The sequence below is a fragment of the Abramis brama genome (assembly GCF_963993115.1).
Source record: "Abramis brama genome assembly, chromosome: 10".
Taxonomy (NCBI): Eukaryota; Metazoa; Chordata; class Actinopteri; order Cypriniformes; family Leuciscidae; genus Abramis; species Abramis brama.
The window spans coordinates 26,668,279-26,689,470 of record NC_139972.1 but is presented as its reverse complement, the minus strand read 5'-3'; the positions used below and the strand labels follow the sequence as shown (position 1 = coordinate 26,689,470).

General features: G+C 39.7%; 1 protein-coding gene across 10 annotated transcripts in view; it reads left to right on the top strand.

Annotated features, from left to right (window-relative positions):
• Positions 1–5,038: 5,038 nt before the first annotated feature.
• The window catches only part of mecom (MDS1 and EVI1 complex locus), a 166,369-nt gene continuing 150,215 nt past the window's right edge, over positions 5,039–21,192 (top strand). For 9 of the 10 annotated variants that reach the window (XM_084127004.1, XM_084127002.1, XM_084126997.1 and 6 more), the window contains exon 1: positions 5,372–5,514. In XM_084127004.1, the coding sequence (XP_083983130.1) occupies positions 5,478–5,514 (37 nt within the window). In that variant the 5' untranslated portion in view covers positions 5,372–5,477. Of the gene's footprint in view, positions 5,515–21,192 lie in introns of all 10 variants that reach the window. The other variant, XM_084127001.1, reaches the window with a different exon arrangement.

The window sequence follows — 21,192 nt, the reverse complement described above, 5'->3', positions numbered from 1 at the left end:
TGAGGATGTTGAAGTGGACATGAAGTTGGTGTGTGACTACTTTGAGAAAGTGTTGATTAATTTTGACAAGTGAATTTATTCCCTACATTTGTCTTAACTTGTTCCTATAGAAAGAAAGACACAACCGGGAAGTGCCGCGCATCAGAACTGTCCATTTTTACTGGAATTGGGCATAAATAATTCTGTTCGACTGTCCCGATTGATTACTGGTCAAGACTCTTCATGCTGGAGCCCGTGGGAATGGATGAGCACGGTGTTTATGTGCTTTAGGATAAAGGATTGCCTATAAAGCTGGCGAGGCCGCCCTCAGGGCCATAAATACGTCCACAGATTGTCTTGAGAGCGCATCGTAATCCTTGTTGATAGTCAGTTGCCGGGAAGGGTTGCTGCAAGCAGACCGTTCTCCTCCAATAGATGTCAATCAAACGAGGGTCAGTCAGGCTTGCAGGGATGCAACAGTTTTCACTACTCGTGCAGGTCCAGGGATTTCTCTTTCAACGCTTAGAAAGAGCATACACAGTTCTTAAAACAATTATGAAACATTAAAAAGCCAAATGTTTTGTATGCGTCTAAAATTATGCGTATTACACCGTGTCTATTTCTGTCACTAGATGGCAGTAAAACTCCAATAATAATTCGTGCATCACTATATCCAAGAGTTTAAAAGAGTCGTGTAGTCAAACTCACTCATTGCATAATGGGACAATGCACCTTATGAATTCTGTGGTACATGTTTAGTCCTAAAAACTCTCTAATCGCTTTTGGAAATGCACTTCTCTGCAAACGCTTGATGCATTTGAACCATTAAAACGGGCTACTTATTATTAAATAGTCATGCACGTGTTGCCTTAAAACGTTTTAGAAAAATGACTATTCTTCATTCCATGCTGTTATGATTTTCTTTATCCTCTATCATTATGATTCTGGCGCTGCTTTTGTTTCTGTTTATTAAAATAGTAACTTCTATATTAGTTGATCGATTTACTCTTAACTGTTTATGGAATGATTTATTAATATCTTCAACTTCTTGCACGGTTTATTACAACAAAACAATTAAAAATGTAGAATAATTAGACTAACATTTAAATAATTACTGATTGCCTTCTAGTTTTTATTTTTCTTTACAGCAAGAGACAAAGGAATTGAAATTCTCTGACTGCACGAGCTCTTTCAGCCTTCAATTTCTCGCGAGCGCGCGCTCGGTGTAGTGTAGCGTGGGCATAAAATACAGACTTGGCTTGTGCAACAAGCACTTCAATTACTAAATACCCTTTCACTCAAAAGAAGCGATACACAACATATGAATGAATCAGATTTATTGTGGTATAGCGATGGATTTTTATGACTGACGAACAGGCATGCTAGATCAGCACAATGTCTTTCCCCACAGAGGAGTTTAATGAGAGTTGCCCAACGATCAGCGTCTGTGGCTTGGGTCTCGTTTTACTCACAGGCTTTTTCAGTGCCTGTTTATCGTCCGCGAGCACTAGAAAATGTTCTACTTTTTCTGCTTTGTAATAACAATTGTCTTGACTGTCAACAGTTTTTATTACCTTCAAAAGAAAAGAAAAAAATATGATAAATCATAATATTGCAGGATGGGATGAAAAGTAGGCTATTCAGGGAAATTATATGTTTGTTTGACATTGTTAGAAGTTTGCTAATGCCATTCAATTGGATCAGCTTTCCCCCGTCGTGTGCCATTTTCATAAATATTCTTGTTAACTCGGATACTTTTAAAACCATTTAATCTTGACGTGATGTTATTAACGTTGTTTTATTAAAGCCTTTTTCAAGTCGCCATTGATTTCACAGTAATCGCACATTGTTGCTGTTGGACATGAAGCCCCACCGCAGATGTGTGAATACTGCTCGCCAAGCAAAGCCCTAACCTATATATTTTCTACAGTATGCGAATTATTCAGTAACTTGCAGGGGATCCACATTTGTAAAGGAGTTTCAATAGGAAATGTTCATCGTAATCTGTTGTGGTTCGTCTCGCGCACAGCAAATTGTCTTTTGGCGCCTCTATATTAGCCTACTGGAACTTTTTAAACAAACACACATATTTTCTGATATTTTGTAAGTCTGTGATAAATTATGACATTCTGTTTTGTTTTTTCAATGATGATGTCATTGACCGTCCGATGACGATTATAAGTGTTCTAAAGCCTTATTGTAGCTGTTACATTTTTTGCTGCCTTCAATTTTAAGTACAATCAACTTGGATGTTTAAGCCATTTCAACTTAAATTAGATTAAACTGGCGTAAAAATGAGTTGAGTCTTGTAGAACTTCTAAAATAAAGTTACAGAATTGCTTAACATATTTTAATGAGTTAAAGCAACGTAAAGACATATGTTGTCATAACTTATTGATTATTATTATTATTATTATTTACAGTGAATGGTTACCACTTTGCGCAGTTCTGTTCGGAAGCATCAATTTATGCAGGCGACTACACTTACTAACTAACGTCTGTGGTACCTAAAGTGTTTCAAACTACAAATTAAACGTATATCATTTTTTATAGATCGGCTTGATGTGGGCGAGACTGCACATCAAACAACCAATGCACGGTGTGCATAGCAGTAAAGTAAAAAAATAAATAATAAAATAAGCATTGCAATGTTTGCTGCAGCCCAGTCTACCCCCTCTCCCAGTGCCGTGAAAGCCTGTGGTTTGGGAATGTTTCCGCTTGTTTGGAGCGGAGAGGGATGTGAAGAATGCGCTCGTTCGGGCTCCCGTTACGCGCGTCTCCTCGGAGGGGCAGTGCGCGCTGGGGCTGCTGGCTTTTCTTCCTCCTGCTGCCTGCATGCATGCGTTTTCCACCCGTAATATTTTATGCCAAACCAACAAGCATTATGACTTCGCCGAGTTAAATAATCCCGATAAGTAATGCCAATATAATTATAATAATGAAATGACTGGGGTGAACGGGTTTTTACGGTCGTAAAAACTGGATTAATATAATTCTTACCCTTCTGACAGTGCTCAGCATTTTTTTTCTCTGCATCATGTTTTTCTTTTTTCTTTTTTTCGTGCCCCTCTTTGAGTAATGAACATATATTAAAATTGCAAGTTTTAATAATTCAAGTCTTATTTTGACAATTTTATTTTTCTTTGGTAACTGTGTTTGGTTAGTTTTAAAGTATAAAATTGTATCATTTTTAGAAGCCAGCAGGCTACTTTGATGACCACTCTATTATAATCACAAACATTATAGGCTATAAAATAATTCACCCTATTTCACACGCTCCAATATCTCGACTGTTTTGATTTGGAGGGGCAGCCGACAGGATGTAGCATTGATAAATATCCCTCTTGATCACTTGATTGATTACCTCGCGCAAAGGTCACGCGGGCGCGCGGTAATTTCCTTGTGCCCGCGGCTCCCATTTCACTTTCAGTCTGGCGCGAGAGCACCCGACTTTACAAATTATGTTTTTATTTTAACCCTTCCCTTCCCTTTTTAACATCACCGACTCTCGCCAACGACCCCTGTGTGCCGTACATCACACGACAGAAGAGGGCAAACCTTTAATTAGGTTGGAGTATTAATCACCGAAGGTAAACTGTATCCTCTCTATTTGATGGGGTGGTGGATTTAAACCCGACGACAAGCTAATAATTTAGCCGCATTTCCAAAAGGGCTCTGGCCTCAATTAATTTTCAATAATTACAGCCCACGGGGTCTTGACTGATCTTCACACCAGTGCGCCAGCCATCCCTGGTCGACGGGGTCAGAGTATCACAATAAAATATGCACTGTGAAAAATAAGGACGGCGAGATATTGCAAAGTGGGAAAAACAAAACAGGACTATTGACAGCTTTCAAGCCCATTCCTTCTCTCTGTCTCTCTCCCTCTGTTTGTCTGGCATGAGTTGTACTTGTTCTCTCACGTTCATATTTTATTTATTCTTGTGCTACAATTGAAGACTTCTGTTTATTCAGTTTTCTTTGCAGACTTTGTTTCCATTTATACAGTTACCTTACAACACTTTATAATCCGTTTATGGAAATGAAAGAACATTAGTGTACATTTCTTTTGATTTGCAAGATTAGCCTTAATTATTTCTTGGGCGTTTTTGCTGAGTTTAAACTACAGACTGTGCCCAATAAATACATAATCAAATAAATATACATTTTGCCATGATCAGTGACATTTATGAAAATGGTGAGTTGTAATTTGGCATAATATTGAATGACTGTTTTTGTTATTTGAAGAACCTCTATTTTCTCTCATTTACTGTTGGCTATACTGGTTTGTAAGTGCTGGTCAGCTCAGAGCTCAGAGAGGCGTGGACGGCAGCTGATGTTTGTTCTGCACCATTCATTTTTATGCAGAGTGATGTCAGATTAATTGGATCCGTTTTAGAAATACTTAGCAATCAATACCGCCAGTGAGAGGAAAGCGACCCTTTCAAAGGTTCACGGGCAAGGTCAACATGATGTCACGCGCTTCTAATTAATGGACAATTAACTTAATGACCCAAGAGTTTTACAAAATTTTCACCCATCGTGAAAAACTAGTAATAAATGCCAAATAAAATTAAATAAATTGGATACTATAATGCTGATTTATTCGTTATCCACGATCATAAATCAAGATCATAAAAGGCCTATCGTATCTAATGTTTTTAATTTGAGCATTGCTGGAAATCGAGAAAAAAGGCGTCCCAAAGGCATCAGAGATCAATTTACGTTACACACTAACAAAAATGTTCTGCGTTTAGAATATATATGCAGACTTAACTTATAACCTCTTCCTAAAATCACTCAAAATCCAGTTATCAACCGGAAAATACTTGATTATAGGTTGTTTTTTTCCCCATCCCGTATGGATATAGTTGGTCGATAACCGATAGGAAATCATGGAGAGCAAGACCAACTCCACAGCTTAATAATTGTCAGTGCCGCATGCAAGAAAAAAACTATTCAACGGGCTGCCCTCGGTACCGACTGCCCACGCGCCTGCATGGCTGAGGGAGGGGGAGAGAAGTAAAAGTTTATCATAAATTCACAACGATGGTCAAGTCTCTATTAAACAACATAAAACGTTTAATGAAAACGTTTTACAATAGTCATTTACCCGAACAGTGATTAATGCGTCTTCATTTAAAACACAAAAGACCGGGCGCCTTGGACGCTCGAGACTGCTTCATTATAATTAATGTCTCCGGTTCCTCGTGCACCCGGAGGTCGCGAATCGCTCCGTCCCGCGCCCACTGATCTCTGAAGATCTGACACGAGAGGGATCTCGCTGGCTGTTGCAATCTGACAAGATCTGTAATACTTGGGTGATGAATCGTTCCAAACTTTTTGACGATGCTGGCAGCTCGGGGGTGTGCGCATGTGCGAAGGTGTCCAAACTGACAATGCTGGAGAGATAGTGCGTCTGGGATTGAGAATCACAGAGGAAAAGGGGAAAAGATTCGAGAAAAAATCCGACAAACCCACGCCGAAAGACTGGCATCATGAGGTCCAAAGGCAGGGCAAGGAAACTGACCACTGGTAGGTGCAACATCTCTTTTTTAGCCCTTTTCAAACTGCCATCTTGTCCATGTGTATGATGCATAGAAACATTTTAGCCACTAAACAGTTACAGTCAGCAGACCCCAGCGGTTTCAGTTGTTAGTAAGTGTGGAAGACAAGCTAAACGCGAACGGTCGCGCGCGCTCGGACATTTTAAACCTCGAATCGGAACTGGCATAAAAGTTGCGCGTGCCGCACAAACTTTTTAACTTTCGCATGCTGTAATCGCTCTCTCTATTCAAGCCCCGAGCGCCCCGGTGTACGATAAAACAGCACCGTCCGTGCAAGCTTCTGCTGCTCCGGTCACATCAATTTCCAGCCGCGACTTTGAAAGCTTAGCCTCGCCTAGTCGACAACAGAAAGCCAGCTGCGGAGGCACGCTTTTAAATGCAAACAGGTAGCTTTCAGATGATGTTACAGCACGCAATCCAAAGAAGGAAATATATGCTAGATTAATAGGACTGTGGTTAAAGAAAACGCGCTTTGAAGTATTTTGATTTGTAGAATTAATATCCTACCCTTTTTTCCCCTGTGTAATTGTTCAAACTGGTTGTGCAACAAGTGATCAAATCCCGTTATGATTTTTTTGTTCCGGTATGAAGAGCCCGGAGAAATGTTTTTTGTTTGTTATGGCTCTCTAAACGGTCGACTGTAATCTTAGCTTTTGATTACGGGTTGCCTTAGGCGCTTGTTTGAGTTGACGTTCAATGCCACGCCACAACACAAGCTCAAACGCCGCAACTGAACATCAAGTAGTTAGTGGGACGTTGTCCCCCTCCTCATTGGATTTATTCGGAACGAATGTATTTCGCTCAGGTCTGTGAATAATTCGGCCCCCTCGCGCGCAGTAGGCTGCTAACTGCTGATTTGACCAATTTTCTCTTTTTTTGCTGTTTTCCAATATACTCTCATTGTGGTCCACACCACGAAAATCCATGCAAATATTTCACATTTTATAATCTCGGAGCAGAGCTAAAAGTCTTGTTTTTGAAAGTTGAATGAACTTGATTAATTTATTTTTAAACAACAGGTTAGATAGTGACAGCTGGTCAACAACTTTAATGTTGTTCAGTATGTGTGAAGGTAACAAAGGAGGCAGTGAAAACAAAGTAAAGGATCATTTTGCTGTTGAATTATTGTTTCCTTTCCTGTCGACAGCACCGTGATGGGCTAGACACTGCGCGCGCTCCGTCTGGACAGAAACAGGGGTCGTGCGGGTCTTATCCGTTCAATAAACTACCTCTCGAGCCCTATGCCCTGCCATTGTACAGTGAGAGGGTTTTTTCTGCGCACAACAGCAACTTGTCAAACACGCTCACGTGCACACGCGCTCTCTCGTCCACACACAAATGCCCAGACCAACGCAATTTCACTTTTGTATTTTATTTTCCTGTTGCTGCAGGTAGGGCAACTCATCACTTTCTTTAAGATTGCCACAAGTGTAAGGAATTATTATTCGAGAGAGGTTTCAAAACGAAGTCTTACATTTTTTTTCCCCCTCAGATTTATATAGGCTGTCATTGATATTGACGTAATTTAATAAATCACCATGACTATCACAACTCCACTATTATATGTTTTTGCTGTAGAAAACGTATTTTGTCCTCTTATCAAATTATTGATACTGAAAATCAACCAACCAGTAGCTATACAATCTATGTAATTTTGAACATGTACATTTGCCATAGTTTTTTTTTTTTTTTTTTTTTTTTTTTTACTATTAGTTTTATTATAGAAAGGAGATATTAGCTCTTGTGTTATACGCCGGCACAAGTTTGGCTAAAATTCAAGTCGAGAGTAAGATATTCTCCAAGATTTTTACAGACTTTCCCACCCTCTCGAAGCTCCAGCATCGTTATTTAGGCTACTATCGAGATAATTGTCAGGGGATGTATTTAAAGATTATTATTTACCCAAGATGTAAGAGGAAGATTTCTACCTATTAAGTGAAAGGGAGAGAATGTTCTGGACCGCGCGCGTCCCGCGAGACTATGGCCTCTCTGGCCTAGCGCCAGCCCTGCACTATGTCAACATTGAATATTTAAATTCCCAGACTCCTCATAACGGGGCCCGTCTGCCGGTAAAAGCGCGTTCAGCGTTAGTCTGAGTATCTGCGGACTCGGTTTCCTTGAAGGGGGGAAAGGGAAAAAAAGTAATCTTCTCTCCGTGTGGCCTCCGCGCGCGCGCGCTCACCGCACATCATTCTGGTTGCACGCGCTCGCACTGATGTGTGTGAGTGCTGGAAAGGTAATAAAAATCGGTCGTTTAGCTGGTGTGTGTGCACGACATGTTTTGTGGATTTGGCCAGCGGTGCCGGACATTTCACCTGCAAGGCCAACAGTCTTAAAATGTCCATAATGTTTTAACACGCCGTGCCAAGTGTCCTATATCCCTCAGCGTGATGTTGCAGGTTTACTATGTATGGGGTAAAATTACACTTCACGAACAAGAATAATAACCTTGACCTGCCAGAAATCAGACCGTGCTGTCAGTTGAAACCCTAACCATGACATTCTGACGGATCTTGAGACTTTTAATTGCATTTTTAATTATCTAGCACCATTCATACACTTTAAAGTCTGACATATCTTTTATGAAAATGGTTACAGTGCTCATTGTGGATAATATGCTTGTTCATGGATTCGATTAGAACTTTATTGTTATTGTCACAGTACAAGGCAATGAGATATGCCGTTAACATCTAACCAGAAGTGCAAAATTGTACTTAACTTGCAGTTGAGGTATAAAGGCAGTATAAAGGCCTAGAGACTGTTGTGCATGCAGTAATGAATGTGTTTCAGGGTAAATTATGCAAGATAATATACATAGACATTCAAGCAATATGTAGCCTAAGTGTAAATAAATGTATAAAATATAAAATAATTGGTTGCAATCTATAAAGTAACTGTGTGGAGCCAACGCTGGCTACTTAGGCTTTTTGTGAGGGGAAGGACCAGAAATATGCAGAATTGCAATATAGTAACGTTTATAATGATTTATATTCAAGTTCATAATGAGTAGCATTACATTAGCAACTCCAGTAAAGTTTTGTTTGAAGAATAAAACTGTTGATATATTTAAGATCTTGAAGATTGAAACCTTTAAGTAATATCTTCAGTCGGATTTAGGTTTCTAAGACCAGCCGTTATTTATTGTCTCAGGTGTCTGTGAAATTACAGGATTGAAGATAAATTCAGATGCATTTTCCGTATACTAACGATCTGATTTCTCGTTTGATGATAACTGCATTTGATAAGCTGCACATGTTCAGCAAGACTTTTGATTGTCCCTTTGTCCCATTCAGCGACTTCGACAGCTCCATCAGTTTCACGCCACTACTTTTGTTTTGACTTTGATGTGACTCACTTCACCGTGAAAGTGTCCAAACAACGGAAAATCAACTCGACGCTGAGGGGAAAAAAAAGACCGAGCTCCAAATTTAACAATGTGACATTCCGCGTGAGTGAAGCGCGTGAGAATAAGCCCTGCGCGCGAGCATTCTCTTCGCCTGTCAGCGCGCGACCACAGTCCGCTTCTTCTCAGACACGGGCGCGCGTTAGATTCCGCATTGTGCAATGGGCCGTGCTGTTGCGTCCCGCGTCCGACGCCCCCTGGCTCATTATAGAGCCTATTCAGGACGGGGTGAACGGATCGGGCCATTTAAAAAGGTGAGCGCGAACCGTATTAAACGCTCGTTCGTTGTCTGATACTGAATCTTTGGTGCTAGAAAAAGTCCTATGTTTCTGTGGACCGTGAACCGTGTCTACCCCAAACATTTTTCATACTCATTGGGGACGGAAGAAAGCAAGAAAAAGTGATTCTATTGTCTTCACTTTTCAGACTGTGGAAAAGAGTAGAAATCTACAATGTTAACGTCTCAATTTTTACCTCTTGAGTAAATATTTACTTTACATCTCTCTCTCTCTCTCTCTCTCTCTCTCTGTCCCCTGGCATGATATAGCCTTCACAGTTTTTAGTTGAGTTCCTGGGATTGTGATGCTTTCCCTTGGAGAATTCCTGTGCCTCGAACTTGCATGCATGTCCACTCTGAAAAGATCAGAGAGTTTAAAACTGAAGACTTTTGTTTTTAGAGACAAAGTCAAAGTGACCGATGAGTTAATCAGGAGTAAAACGGTGAGCCGTGATGGGGTCAGTGTGAAACAAGGCTAGCGTTCCCAGGCATTGAGTGTGTGCATCTGCGTAAGACGGAGAGAGTTGCAGGCCACTGTGGGTTTTGATCATGATTGATCACATGTTTTCAGAGGATTGATTGATTAGCCAGAAGCTACTGGGTTTAGCCGAGAGGTCTGCTTATGTCCTGGGAAATTGTCCTCTTGTCTGTTTGTGTGAGATTTCATCTGAAAGAAAACGGGAGGAGGTGAGATGGAGAAGGAGATAATTATAATATGATGTATATGATTCTTTGAATCGTGCGTCAGAGTGTCCCATAGACGCCAACGTAAGAAGTGATTTCCTTGTATATGTTAGGAAAGGAAGGACTGGATGTAGGTGACAATAACACAGTTACCCTCATCCATCAACACCCTTATAATACCACTACTTTCTCTCCTTCTCTTTCTTTCTTGCGCTCTCTCCCTCCCTAATGACTCAACGAGTGTCTGCGTCTGCCGAGAGTGAATTGAAATGGCCGGGTCAGCAGTTTATTTATCTTGTGCTCTGATTGGTCAGGGGTCAGGTCATATGGATGTTTATTTGGAGATTTGATTGGTGTGACTGATGGCTATGTCGTTTGTGTCCCACAGGGAATTATGGGGGTTGTTGTTCAGTACGTCCAGTCACTTTTTATCCCCGAGCGACAGGTCCTGAATCAGTCTACCAAAGCTCAGCCTTGACTGAAGTCGGCACAAACCGCTTCAGGCCAGTCGAGTAATAAGTCACTGTCAAGCCAACACCCCCGAAACCATCAGATGTCACTGTTTGACTGGTCTTGACTCATCTTTACTTGGAGAGGCTGGATTATTCAAGTTTATTTGCTCTGTTCACTATTATATAGAAGGGTTTCACTTCTAATATCTTCATAATATAATATCTGAAAACTAAATACTTTTTTTTTTTTTTTTAATGTGGCCCAAGTTAAAAGAGCCAATATTTAGATTTCAATTCAAGTTTATTAGCCATTTTTTGTATGTAAAATGATTTCCCTCAAAGTATTTTAAAACTAGATTTTTATGTCAGCCAACATCCAAGTCTCTGCCTTACGTCAGAATGATCAGAGATGAGTGCACATGCACATGAATGCCGCCACAATGTCATAATTACTGGCGAGGAAACTAAGTATTATCTTTGCGGCCCTTTGTTCTGAGTATGGGGGCGTTTAATTAGAGAATTGTGGCGGAAGCAAATTAAGGAATTGGTCATTAATTAAGGTTTAGTTGTGATTTAATTACTGCTGTTTTTGAAGAACAGCAGTTAGAGTTAAAACATGCAAGTTTCATGGAGAGAGGGATGTTTGAGAGAACTACATCTCCCATCATTCTCTGAGGCTTCAGGAGAATGCATAGAGAATACATGCATCATTTACTCTTCACTTTGCATTTAGGTTTTTTTTTTAGGTTTCACGCTGTACATTTGTAAACTGGATTAACATTCTTATTTGCAGTGGCGATATCATTGATTAGATAAACACCACACGCAACCTTTTTACAAAGCGTCTCGTCTCACACTTGTTCATCAATTGAGCTTGCATATTTTTCACTTATGTCTTAAATAGACTTACATTTTTGTTTCACTCCAATTAACTCATTCTGATTTGTCATTTTGATTTCCCTCAAATGCTGAAAAAAAAGCGTGTGAAAGTTCTGTGACCGTACAAGGCTCATGAATGTTTAATGAGACAAGTGCTGTTCAGTTTCTGATTGGTTGCTTGGTACTAAGCGACTGGCCACTGCATGGTTTCATACTGTATACCGTTTGGAACAGCAGTGCTGAACCTGCAGAGCAGGTTTTCATAACCCAGGGTCAAAAGTTCAAGTGTTTGAATTCTAAATTACACATGTGAATCATTGCTTTAACTAAAGCAGAGTTTAAAAAGACAAGAGAACCTGGGTTCAAAGCTGTGTGAAAAGACAAAATTTGATGTCTGTAGCACAAAAGGTGGGGGGTCGAGCATGCTGAAGTTTAATACTATAGGTTTTACAATAAGAAAAGGATACCAGAATAGTATAGAGCACAAATGTTCATCTCCTCCCTTCTCAATTGAGCTGAAGGCCTCCTACAGAACCAGCGGAAGGTCAATGTAGTGTTTACATCCTTAAAGCTCTATAGATTAAGTGGAGATCAGTCTGAACCAGCATGGACAAGTTCCTATAGTGGTTTTCTGCAGGTCGGTCATTAGCAGATTCAGTCTGTGGTGCCAGGCGGTCTTCAGGGGTGTGTCCTCGATGAGTTAAATGTTTGCACAGAATTAATATGTGTTTGTGCGTGTAGGTGTGTGAAAGAGAGTCCGAATGGGTCTGACGCGCAGCCTGGGTGCCGTACGGACATTGTGAGAATGGTGTGTGTGTGTGTGTTTGTGTGTGCGGGTTTGGGAGGCCTGGGAACCGTACAGTTGTGTTTACCACAGGGAAACCAGTACCAGCACAGAACAATGAGTAAAGCTCTCCCTGCCCTCAGTCCAAAGGTCAAACTGTCTCTGATAAAGATATGAACACACACACACATACCCATACACGAACACACACACAAAGGCTCACCAGTGCACTGCCGACAGTCTGGCCAGGGTGTGTGCCAAGGTTGAGGTCATTATCTACAGACGGTCCCAATAGAAACGAAGCATATTTTTGTACTGTGAATGTGTGTGTGTGTGTAAATCACACTTTATTAATGCGCATGTGTATTGTTGACTTCATTTGTCTGCTTGTTGGTTGGACGGGCACCTCCCTTGTGCCATTGTCTGTGTGCGTTTAGATGGAATCAGTATTCCTTAGAGTTACCTGCATTGTGTTTTTTATGTCTGTGTGTATTTCAGGTTGCATTGTACAGTATTTGTTGAGGTGCAAACGAGAGGTTTTCTTTTTTTTATGGATCTCCTTGGATTCGCACAGTTGTTTTTTTGGTTTGCTGTTCTTCCGCACATGTTTTATAGGGAGTAGACAACATTAGGATAGCACCTTTTGGCAATGTACGTTAGCTAATGATACAACTATGATGTCGACCCAACAGTCTTGTAGCAGGTACTAACCGCATTTGCATTTCCTGAAGGAAGTACCAGTTCTTGCAAGGCAGGAAAAGACTAGTTAGTTTTAGATAAGGTCAGGGTTAAGGCTTTGCTTTTGTGTAAATGACATGTCATGACATTGACGCTCATCTTTTTCTGTGAATGAGAATCAACAGGCTACTTGACTGAAATATCTACAGCTGTATTCAGAATAGAATGCTAGCATACTAGTTCTACCATAAAGTTTGAATAGGATCTTTGTGTGGTTGTACGGATCGGTCAAATAATTTTCTGATGGTTTAAAGGGTTGGTTCACCCAAAAATGAAAATTCTGTCATTAATTACTCACCCTCGTGTCGTTCCAAACCCGTTAGACCTTTGTTCATCTTCGAAACACAAATTAAGATATTTTTGATAAAATCGGGTGTCTCAGGAGGGGCTCCATTGATATTTAATTAACACTTTTAAGGCCCAAAAAGGTAGGAAAGACATCGTTAAAATAGTCCATGTGACTACAGTTGTGCGGCAAAACAACAAAATATCAACTTTATTCAGTCATTTCTTCTCTTCTTCACGAGAGCACCACGACGCATGCGTGACCTCGCGTGCGTCTTCCTCTGCTTGTAGGTCATATGTCAGAACGCCAGCTCCTGTGTCATCAACACGCGCATGCGTCGTGGTGCTCTCGTGAACGCGCGTTGGAGACCGATACAGAAGAGAAGAAATGACTGGATAAAGTCGATATTTGAACTTTCTATTTTTCAAAGAATCCTGAAAAAATGTAATCACTCTGTTTTTGGCATTGATAATAATAAGAAATGTTTCTTGAGTATCAAATTAGCATATTTGGATAATTTATAAAGGTTCATGTGACACTGAAAAGTAGTTAACTAGTCAACCATCATAACCCATTCCTAATATGAATGTATGTATGTGTGTGTTAGTAATTATTGGCAAGGGTCTCCTCTCTGTTAGCCCGTCTGGATTCCAGCCATCAACAGGAATTAGTCAACAATTGCTTTGTGAGCGGCCCGATAACAGCCTGTTACACACTCTTTTTCAGAAAGTCCCCATCTTTATGTTCCAGCATGGTGTGATATCCAGAGGGTGTGGGTCTCTCTCTCTCTCTCGCTCTCTCATGGTTGTGATGAACTCAAGTGAGAAGTTTAAGCACATATTGTTCAAGAAGGTCAAGGAACAGGAAAGACAAGAGGACATTTCAACACACCTTTTCATCTCTGTCAATAACACACACACTCGCACACACTAAAGCCTTATTTGTACATGCCTATTATTCAGTGGGAGGTCTGGTAAAGTTTTCACAAATTTATTCAATTCACGATTTATTTGATTAATTTTCTCATAAACCGCTGTTACACCTACAGAGCAAATTACTGTTTTTTCTTTACTAACTTTATCACAATCCATTAAATAACAGACATCCTCTATTAACGGTAACTCACACTTTGTTTGGAAGACTAATCCCATTTGAAAAGTGCTTAACTCTTTGTTTCTATAAGCCTACTTTGCTCTCTCTTCATACATGACCTTTCAGTTTGCTTTTAAGACATGAGAGCAAATATGACCTGTAGATAAACTAATTGAATAAATGAACAAATGACTTGAACCTTTTTGAGCACAGAGAAAATATTTGCTCTATAAGCCAGTTTATTGTAAACCGTAATACAAATAGGCAGAAAGGTTTTTTCCATTGCTGTGCATTTTAACAATGGTGAGGAAGTGCTCCCATCAGCCTGTGATGATTCATCAATCCACTAACTTCACTGGCCATTTTGATTTGTTAGTCACCATAAAATCAAAATTGACAATTCTTATTTTTTTTTAATTGATATTTATTATAAATAAGTGATCTGTGCATATCTTTTTTTTATTTTATTCATGTGCCCGCATAATCTTTAATCAAAATAACTTCCCCTTCCTCTTGCAACGACATCTATTCTTTTTTTATGATGATGCGGCGTGAGGGTGGGACAACCTGTCACTCACATCAGATCGACCAATAGCGAACCACAACCATCCAGTGATCTAATCAATAGAGTGCTGCGGGGATGACATCAGAACACAGAAGACTAATTCACCGCTGGGTCCTTCGAGATTTCCCTACGTTGTTTTATTATGATGTTTTTCATATGTGTAAAATAAAGCAATAGGTAAACATTTTTGCACGTTTTGTTGTACAATGTAAACTGCAAACACTCACACCCCAAACCGTCTTATCTAGTTACTTATTAGAAACATACGTTTTCAAATATAAACATAACCGCTTCAAAATTCACATTCTTGGTATGTGTTGTAGAAAACATCAGAGTATCGTCATCAGAGTTATGTTTACCACAGGCTTTATTTTACTCCTAAATTGAAAAACCACATTATAAAACCCCATAGGAAAATCTTGAAGGAGCCACTGCCGAACTATAGTCTTCCTCTATTCCCAATGGACAAAAACAAGTAGTTATTTTTTCTGGTTCGAGAAGTCGTTTCACTCGGATAAACGTCACTGTAGGAAAGAAAAGATCGTAAATTTTATTTAATGCCGACTTACAGGTTAGCACTTCTGACACTTTGAGCTAGAAAAACAATTGTGTCTTGATCCTTTCCTCGTTTCATCACCATCAACCTCCCTCGCTGGTCTGATCTGGCCTGAACCTGTTTTAATACGCTGTGATCTTTGACCTCTCAGTGTTTGTGTTGTGTGGACATTGTGTGCAGAGTCTGAATGAGATCCTCTCCAACTGTATACCAGGTCATACTGGGTCATGAGATTGAGGTTGTGTGTGTTTGAGCGAGCGAGTAAAGGAAGGTAACTCTGATTAGCGAGAGTCGCGTTACCTATGAAGGGGAATTCGGACGTGCGGTGAAGCCGGCCCATCGCAATCGGATCTTTTCCATTTCGACCCGGAGATGAGACACGCACAGCCTCACATAGACTGAGGAAGAGGCCGAACAATAGAGACAGTAGAGATTCCCTTCCTCTCCCAGCGGCATTCCACAGATTCCCAGTGGCCGGAATCTGGTCCCAGCCCAGGAATCTGGCCCTCGCTCCACGCTTTGATGAGCCCTGTTCCCGACGCTTCCTGAGATTGTGACTCATCTACAAACAAACTGAAAACAACCTGAGGGAGAGATGGAGAAGGACAGAAGGAGAGGGCGGGAGAGAAGAAGTGATGGAAAAAGAGAGAGAGACTGAGACTGGACTACAGGATGTCCTGTTTTGATTAGCGTTAGCATCTCCGCTCCCCTTGAAGAAATATTATTCTAACAGTTTCAGGAGCACGGTCTTCACGCTGCTCGTCTTCTACACACACACACACACACACACACACACACACACACACACACACACACACACACACACACACACACACACACACACACACACACACCTTCCCTTCAAAGTGGCCAGATATTCCTTCTGTTAATTTGTGAATTGCATGTAACTGGATAGGAGCTGTGTGTTTAGCATAGAGGAACATGCTAATGTTGTGATTACCATTGCAGAACACAAAGACCCTACTGAAAAGATCAGTTTAGGCGTGCATGAATTTTCAGGCTGGTTTACGCTGGTTAGTGGTGGTTTGGTGCTGGTCTAGCTGCATGATCTTACTAATGAAGATGTTCTTTCATTGACATTTTGCCTATTAATCTAGTTAAGCATGTTGGCAACTATTCAGTCATCTGTCTATCTATCTATCTATCTATCTATCTGTCTGTCTGTCTGTCTGTCTGTCTGTCGATTACCTTTGGCGTAATTTAAAACTTTAAGTTTGTAATCTTTATCAGATCTCAAAATGATTTTCCATTTTTCATACTGTAACATTATTTTGATGCTGTGAGGGGAAAAACGTTGAGAAATTAATGTTAATTTAGATGGTTGTTGAAGTATTGTTCATTGTTTGTTTATGATACTAAATGAATTAACTATTAACAAATTTAACATAGGCCTATCGTAAAATGTAACCACTTGAACAAAATTACTTTGGACAAAACCAGGTAGGCCTGTTTGGACCAGCTTAGACTAGTTAAAAACCAGCTACAGCCTTAAGATGGTTTTAGCTGGTTTTTTTCCAGAAAGCAGGGAGATGGAGACACTGAGCACTGTAGTGTGTGTGTGTGTGTGTGTGTGTGTGTGCGTGTGTGTGTTTGACACTGTTTTACTGTAGTTCACTGCTCCCTATAGCCTAGGCCCCATGGAGCAGATGTTTGACTCCTTAGGGCCTCAACCTAGTTTCTCTCTGTCAGGCAGACATCAAGTCAGTGGACCCTAGTGTTTGCTGGGTCACTGGCAGAGCTGTGTAAATCTCTGTGTGTGTGAGAGAGAGCGCATGTGCGTCTTTGGAACTTTGTGTTTAGCGGGTCATCAGAGAAGCTAATGAATTTTATCTCGGTGTCTATCTTTCACACAAGCACAGTTCTCTAGAGATTCACACTCCTGTCAGATCTCCCCGGCTGTACTGGTGCCCTGCCTGGGTTGCAGTTTAAATTTAGCTCCCTGTCTGGGCCTGGCCTCCTGGGAGAGACGGATGAGGGGAGTGAAGACTGAGGAGGAGTGCAGATCCGAGTTTGGGAAAATGAGGGAGACGTCTCATGTCATTCGTCAGTGAAAAGAGATACTGCGCTGACATATAGTGAAGTGTCAGCCAAGCACAACACCACACACACACACACACACACACACACACACACACACACACACACACACACACACACACACACACACACACACACACAGAATTTGGGGTTGTAGCCAGAAGACAAGCTGGCAGACTCACTAGTTCAGGCTGATGGAATATATTCAAAATATGCTTGTATTAATATATTGTTGTCATACAGATGAAGACATGCATACATCAGCAGTTTATCATTTCAAGAATGTGAAGTTGAGGTGTTCTTAATGATCAGTTGGATGATAATAGAGATTTTTATTACTATTTGAAATGGTTGAAATTCCATTTTATACTGTACATTACAATGTTGTGATGCCCAAATGAACTTGTTAGCATGTAAAATTCTTTATTTTGACAAAATAGTAAAGAATTTTAAGTATTATTTTAGAATTATTCTAATATGTGACCCTGGATCACAAAACCAGTCATAAGTCGCACGAGTATATTTGTAGCAATAGCCAACAATACATTGTATGGGTCAAAATTATCAATTTTTCTTTTATGCCAAAAATCATTAGGATATTTAGTAAAGATGAAGTTCCATGAAGATATTTAGTAAATTTCCTACCGTAAATATATAAAACATTTATTTTTGTGAGTGAATGCAGCACAATCGCAAACATAAATGTAGAACTTTAAAGGCGATTTTCTCAATGTTTCGATTTTTTTTGCACCCTCAGATTCCAGATTTTCAAATAGTTGTATCTCGGCCAAATATTGTCCTGTCCTAACAAACCATTCATCAATGGAAAGTTTATTTATTCAGCTTTCAGATGGTGTATACATCTCGTATGTGTATGACACCATATGACTGGTTTTGTAGTCCAGGGTCACATATTAGGCTAGAAATTAATAATATTTTGAATTAGCATTTATCTATAATATTTCCATTTTTTTATTTTAATTTAGTTGTTTTTAGCAATTTAGTTACATGCTTTTGTAATTTTTTCAGTTGTCGTTTTAGTTTGTCATTTTACTTCAACTTATTTTATTTCAGTTAGTTGCCAAAGCAACATTTCAAATTTTCATTTACAGTTCTTAAGTTAACGTTTTTCATCTATTTATATTTTATTTCAGCTTTTTTTGAAGAGCGATTTTTAATAGTTGTAGTTAACAGAAACAACACTGCTTGGGACACGGCGCACTGCTTTTATGAGATTTTAACTATGCCTTTTCTCATTCGTACATTGCAAAGACCGATATTCTCCTCTGGTTTGGGGCCAGCAATATTCTAGATTTCTGTGGCTTCACACACACACACACACACATACTTTGGTCACACCTGTCTGGTCCCATACAGCAGCTGCAGGTGTGTGCATGTCTTTCTGTATGTGTGGGTACCATGGTTTGCCCATCAATCGCTGACAGCTGACAGTTTAATCTGAGCATTCAGTAGGTCATTACTGAGCATCGAGAGCAGCCAATCGCATCAGCGATCAATGACAAAGAGAGAGAGAGACCAGAGAGGGCAGCACGGAAAAGGATCAGCTAGCTCAGTGTGAGTGAGAGATGGGTTCGTAGTTATGGATGTGAAGGTCAGCTTTGGGCAGTTGACAAACAGGCTGTCAGGTGCGCAAAGATAGGAGGTGAGCACCTGCACACAAACTTTCCTGAGCCAGTAGAACAAGGCACACACACACACACTCGTAAAATCTATCACTCGGATTTGATTGAGAACACTCTGGGATAATTTATCGTGGACGTCTGCATATAAATTCCCTGTACAAGATTCATTGATCTCATTGTGTCTTTGTGTATGTATTTGCGATTTTACATATATGTATAATACATGGCATCCATCAAAATGTACTTCCTGGAAACCAGGTCACTATGGCACCAATCGGTTCATCCCCCTTTAGAGGGTCCTGGCTGCTTTGGAAACGACCCGTGGTAGTTAGGACCTTCCCATGTTTACATGACTCCCTAAAGACAGACAGAACCCCGTTAACTGAAGACATTCCTCACACTTTATGAGCGATATCATGTTTCATATGCCAATGAATGTCACTCTGCCAGCGTTCTCTCAACATTAGCTGAATATAACCAGGCCTGTTGATGGGCCTGACAACAGTTTTGGCCGCTGGTCTGCTCAAGCATTCCATCCTGTGTCACAGAGAGGGGAAAGAGAGGGAATTGGATGGGGAGAGAGATGGAAAAGAGAAAGACAAGCACAGACCATGAGCGCATAGGGTAAAAGAAGATTTTATATTTTATTTTATATATTTTATACATTGTGATTTCAGTCAAAAAACATTTTTTTTTTTAAAGAAATTAATACTTTTATTCAACAAGGATGCAATAAATTGAACAAAAGTGACTGTGAAGATTTTTACATTGTTGCAAGAGATGTCTATTTTAAATAAATGCTTTTTAAAAGAATCCTGAAAAATAATAATAAACAGCAAATCATCATATTAGAATGATTTCTAAAGGATCATGTGACACTGAAGACTGGAGTAATGATGCTGAGAGAATTAGCTTTACCATCACAGGAATAAAGTACATTTTAAAGTATTTTCAAATAGAAAATTGTTATTTTAAGTTGCAATAATATTTCACAATATTACTGTTTTATTGTATTTTTCGACAAATAAATGCAGACTTGCTGAGCATAACAGACTTGTTTAAAGAACATTAAAAAATATTGTTGACTAAACTTAATAATATAATATTATTTAAAATAATATAATATATACTACGGGGCTGTTGAATGCTTGAATCTGATTGGTTGATGAACGTTCTAACGTGTGCAATTATTTTCAGGGAAACGCACGGCTAAAGTAGTTCCAGGCAGGTCTTGACCGCATTACAGTTCCACTTCGCCAAAATTATTTCAGTTATTTCAAAGGTCTTTACAGCCTTACAGAACCAAAACCCACAACAACACTGACCGAGCAAATAATATAGTAAACAATAGGATAAAAACAACAAATTATTTTCATGTTTTTGTGCCACAAAAATACTTTAATTTTATTTTGTACGGACATCACATACTGTCTTTCTCACTCTCTCTCTCCCACTCAAACGCACACACTTACAGTACAGACACACACTCGCAAAGAAATGTGTTGTCCGCGCTGCTGATGATTTTATCAGTAAAATAGTTGAACAACTTAAAAGCTACATGACATTTCTCACTAGCAATGTAATTATATCGCTGTTCTTGAAGCAGATAAACTTACAGTTTTGCTATTAATGATGAGGTAATTCACACGTGCTTAATCTCTCTCTCTCTCTCTCTCTCTCTCTCTCTCTCTCTCTCTCTCTCTCTCTCAAAAACCTGACATATGTCTTGAAATACAACATTTGAACAATGTTTTGAGGTGTGGTATAAAGTTATATAATATAACATAATATAATATAACTTTAAACAGTAATATATAGACTGTTAGAGCCTATTAATAAGATGACTGCACTGTCCTTGATAAAGACAAAAATCCCTGTGACTCCAGTGCCGCCTTGTCACTGACCTTTGACCTCTTCAGTTTGATGAACTGACCATGAACACCAGGGTTCCCACTGGCTCAGTCTCTATTTCTTTCAAACCCTCCCCATGTATTTATCTCTTCATCTTGCACTCCCTCGTCTCTGCTGGTCCCACATACATAAATCTGTTCTTTAACCATAACTCACTCTCATTTTTAGGAACAATGATGACTGATGAACTCAATGAATTAAATAAACATTCCTCACCAAAAGTTTTAGTTTGAAAACAAAACAACTTTTTTAATTGAACCAATTTAAGTGCAGCCATTTGAGGTGCGAAACTTGATTCCAAACATTATTGTTACGTTC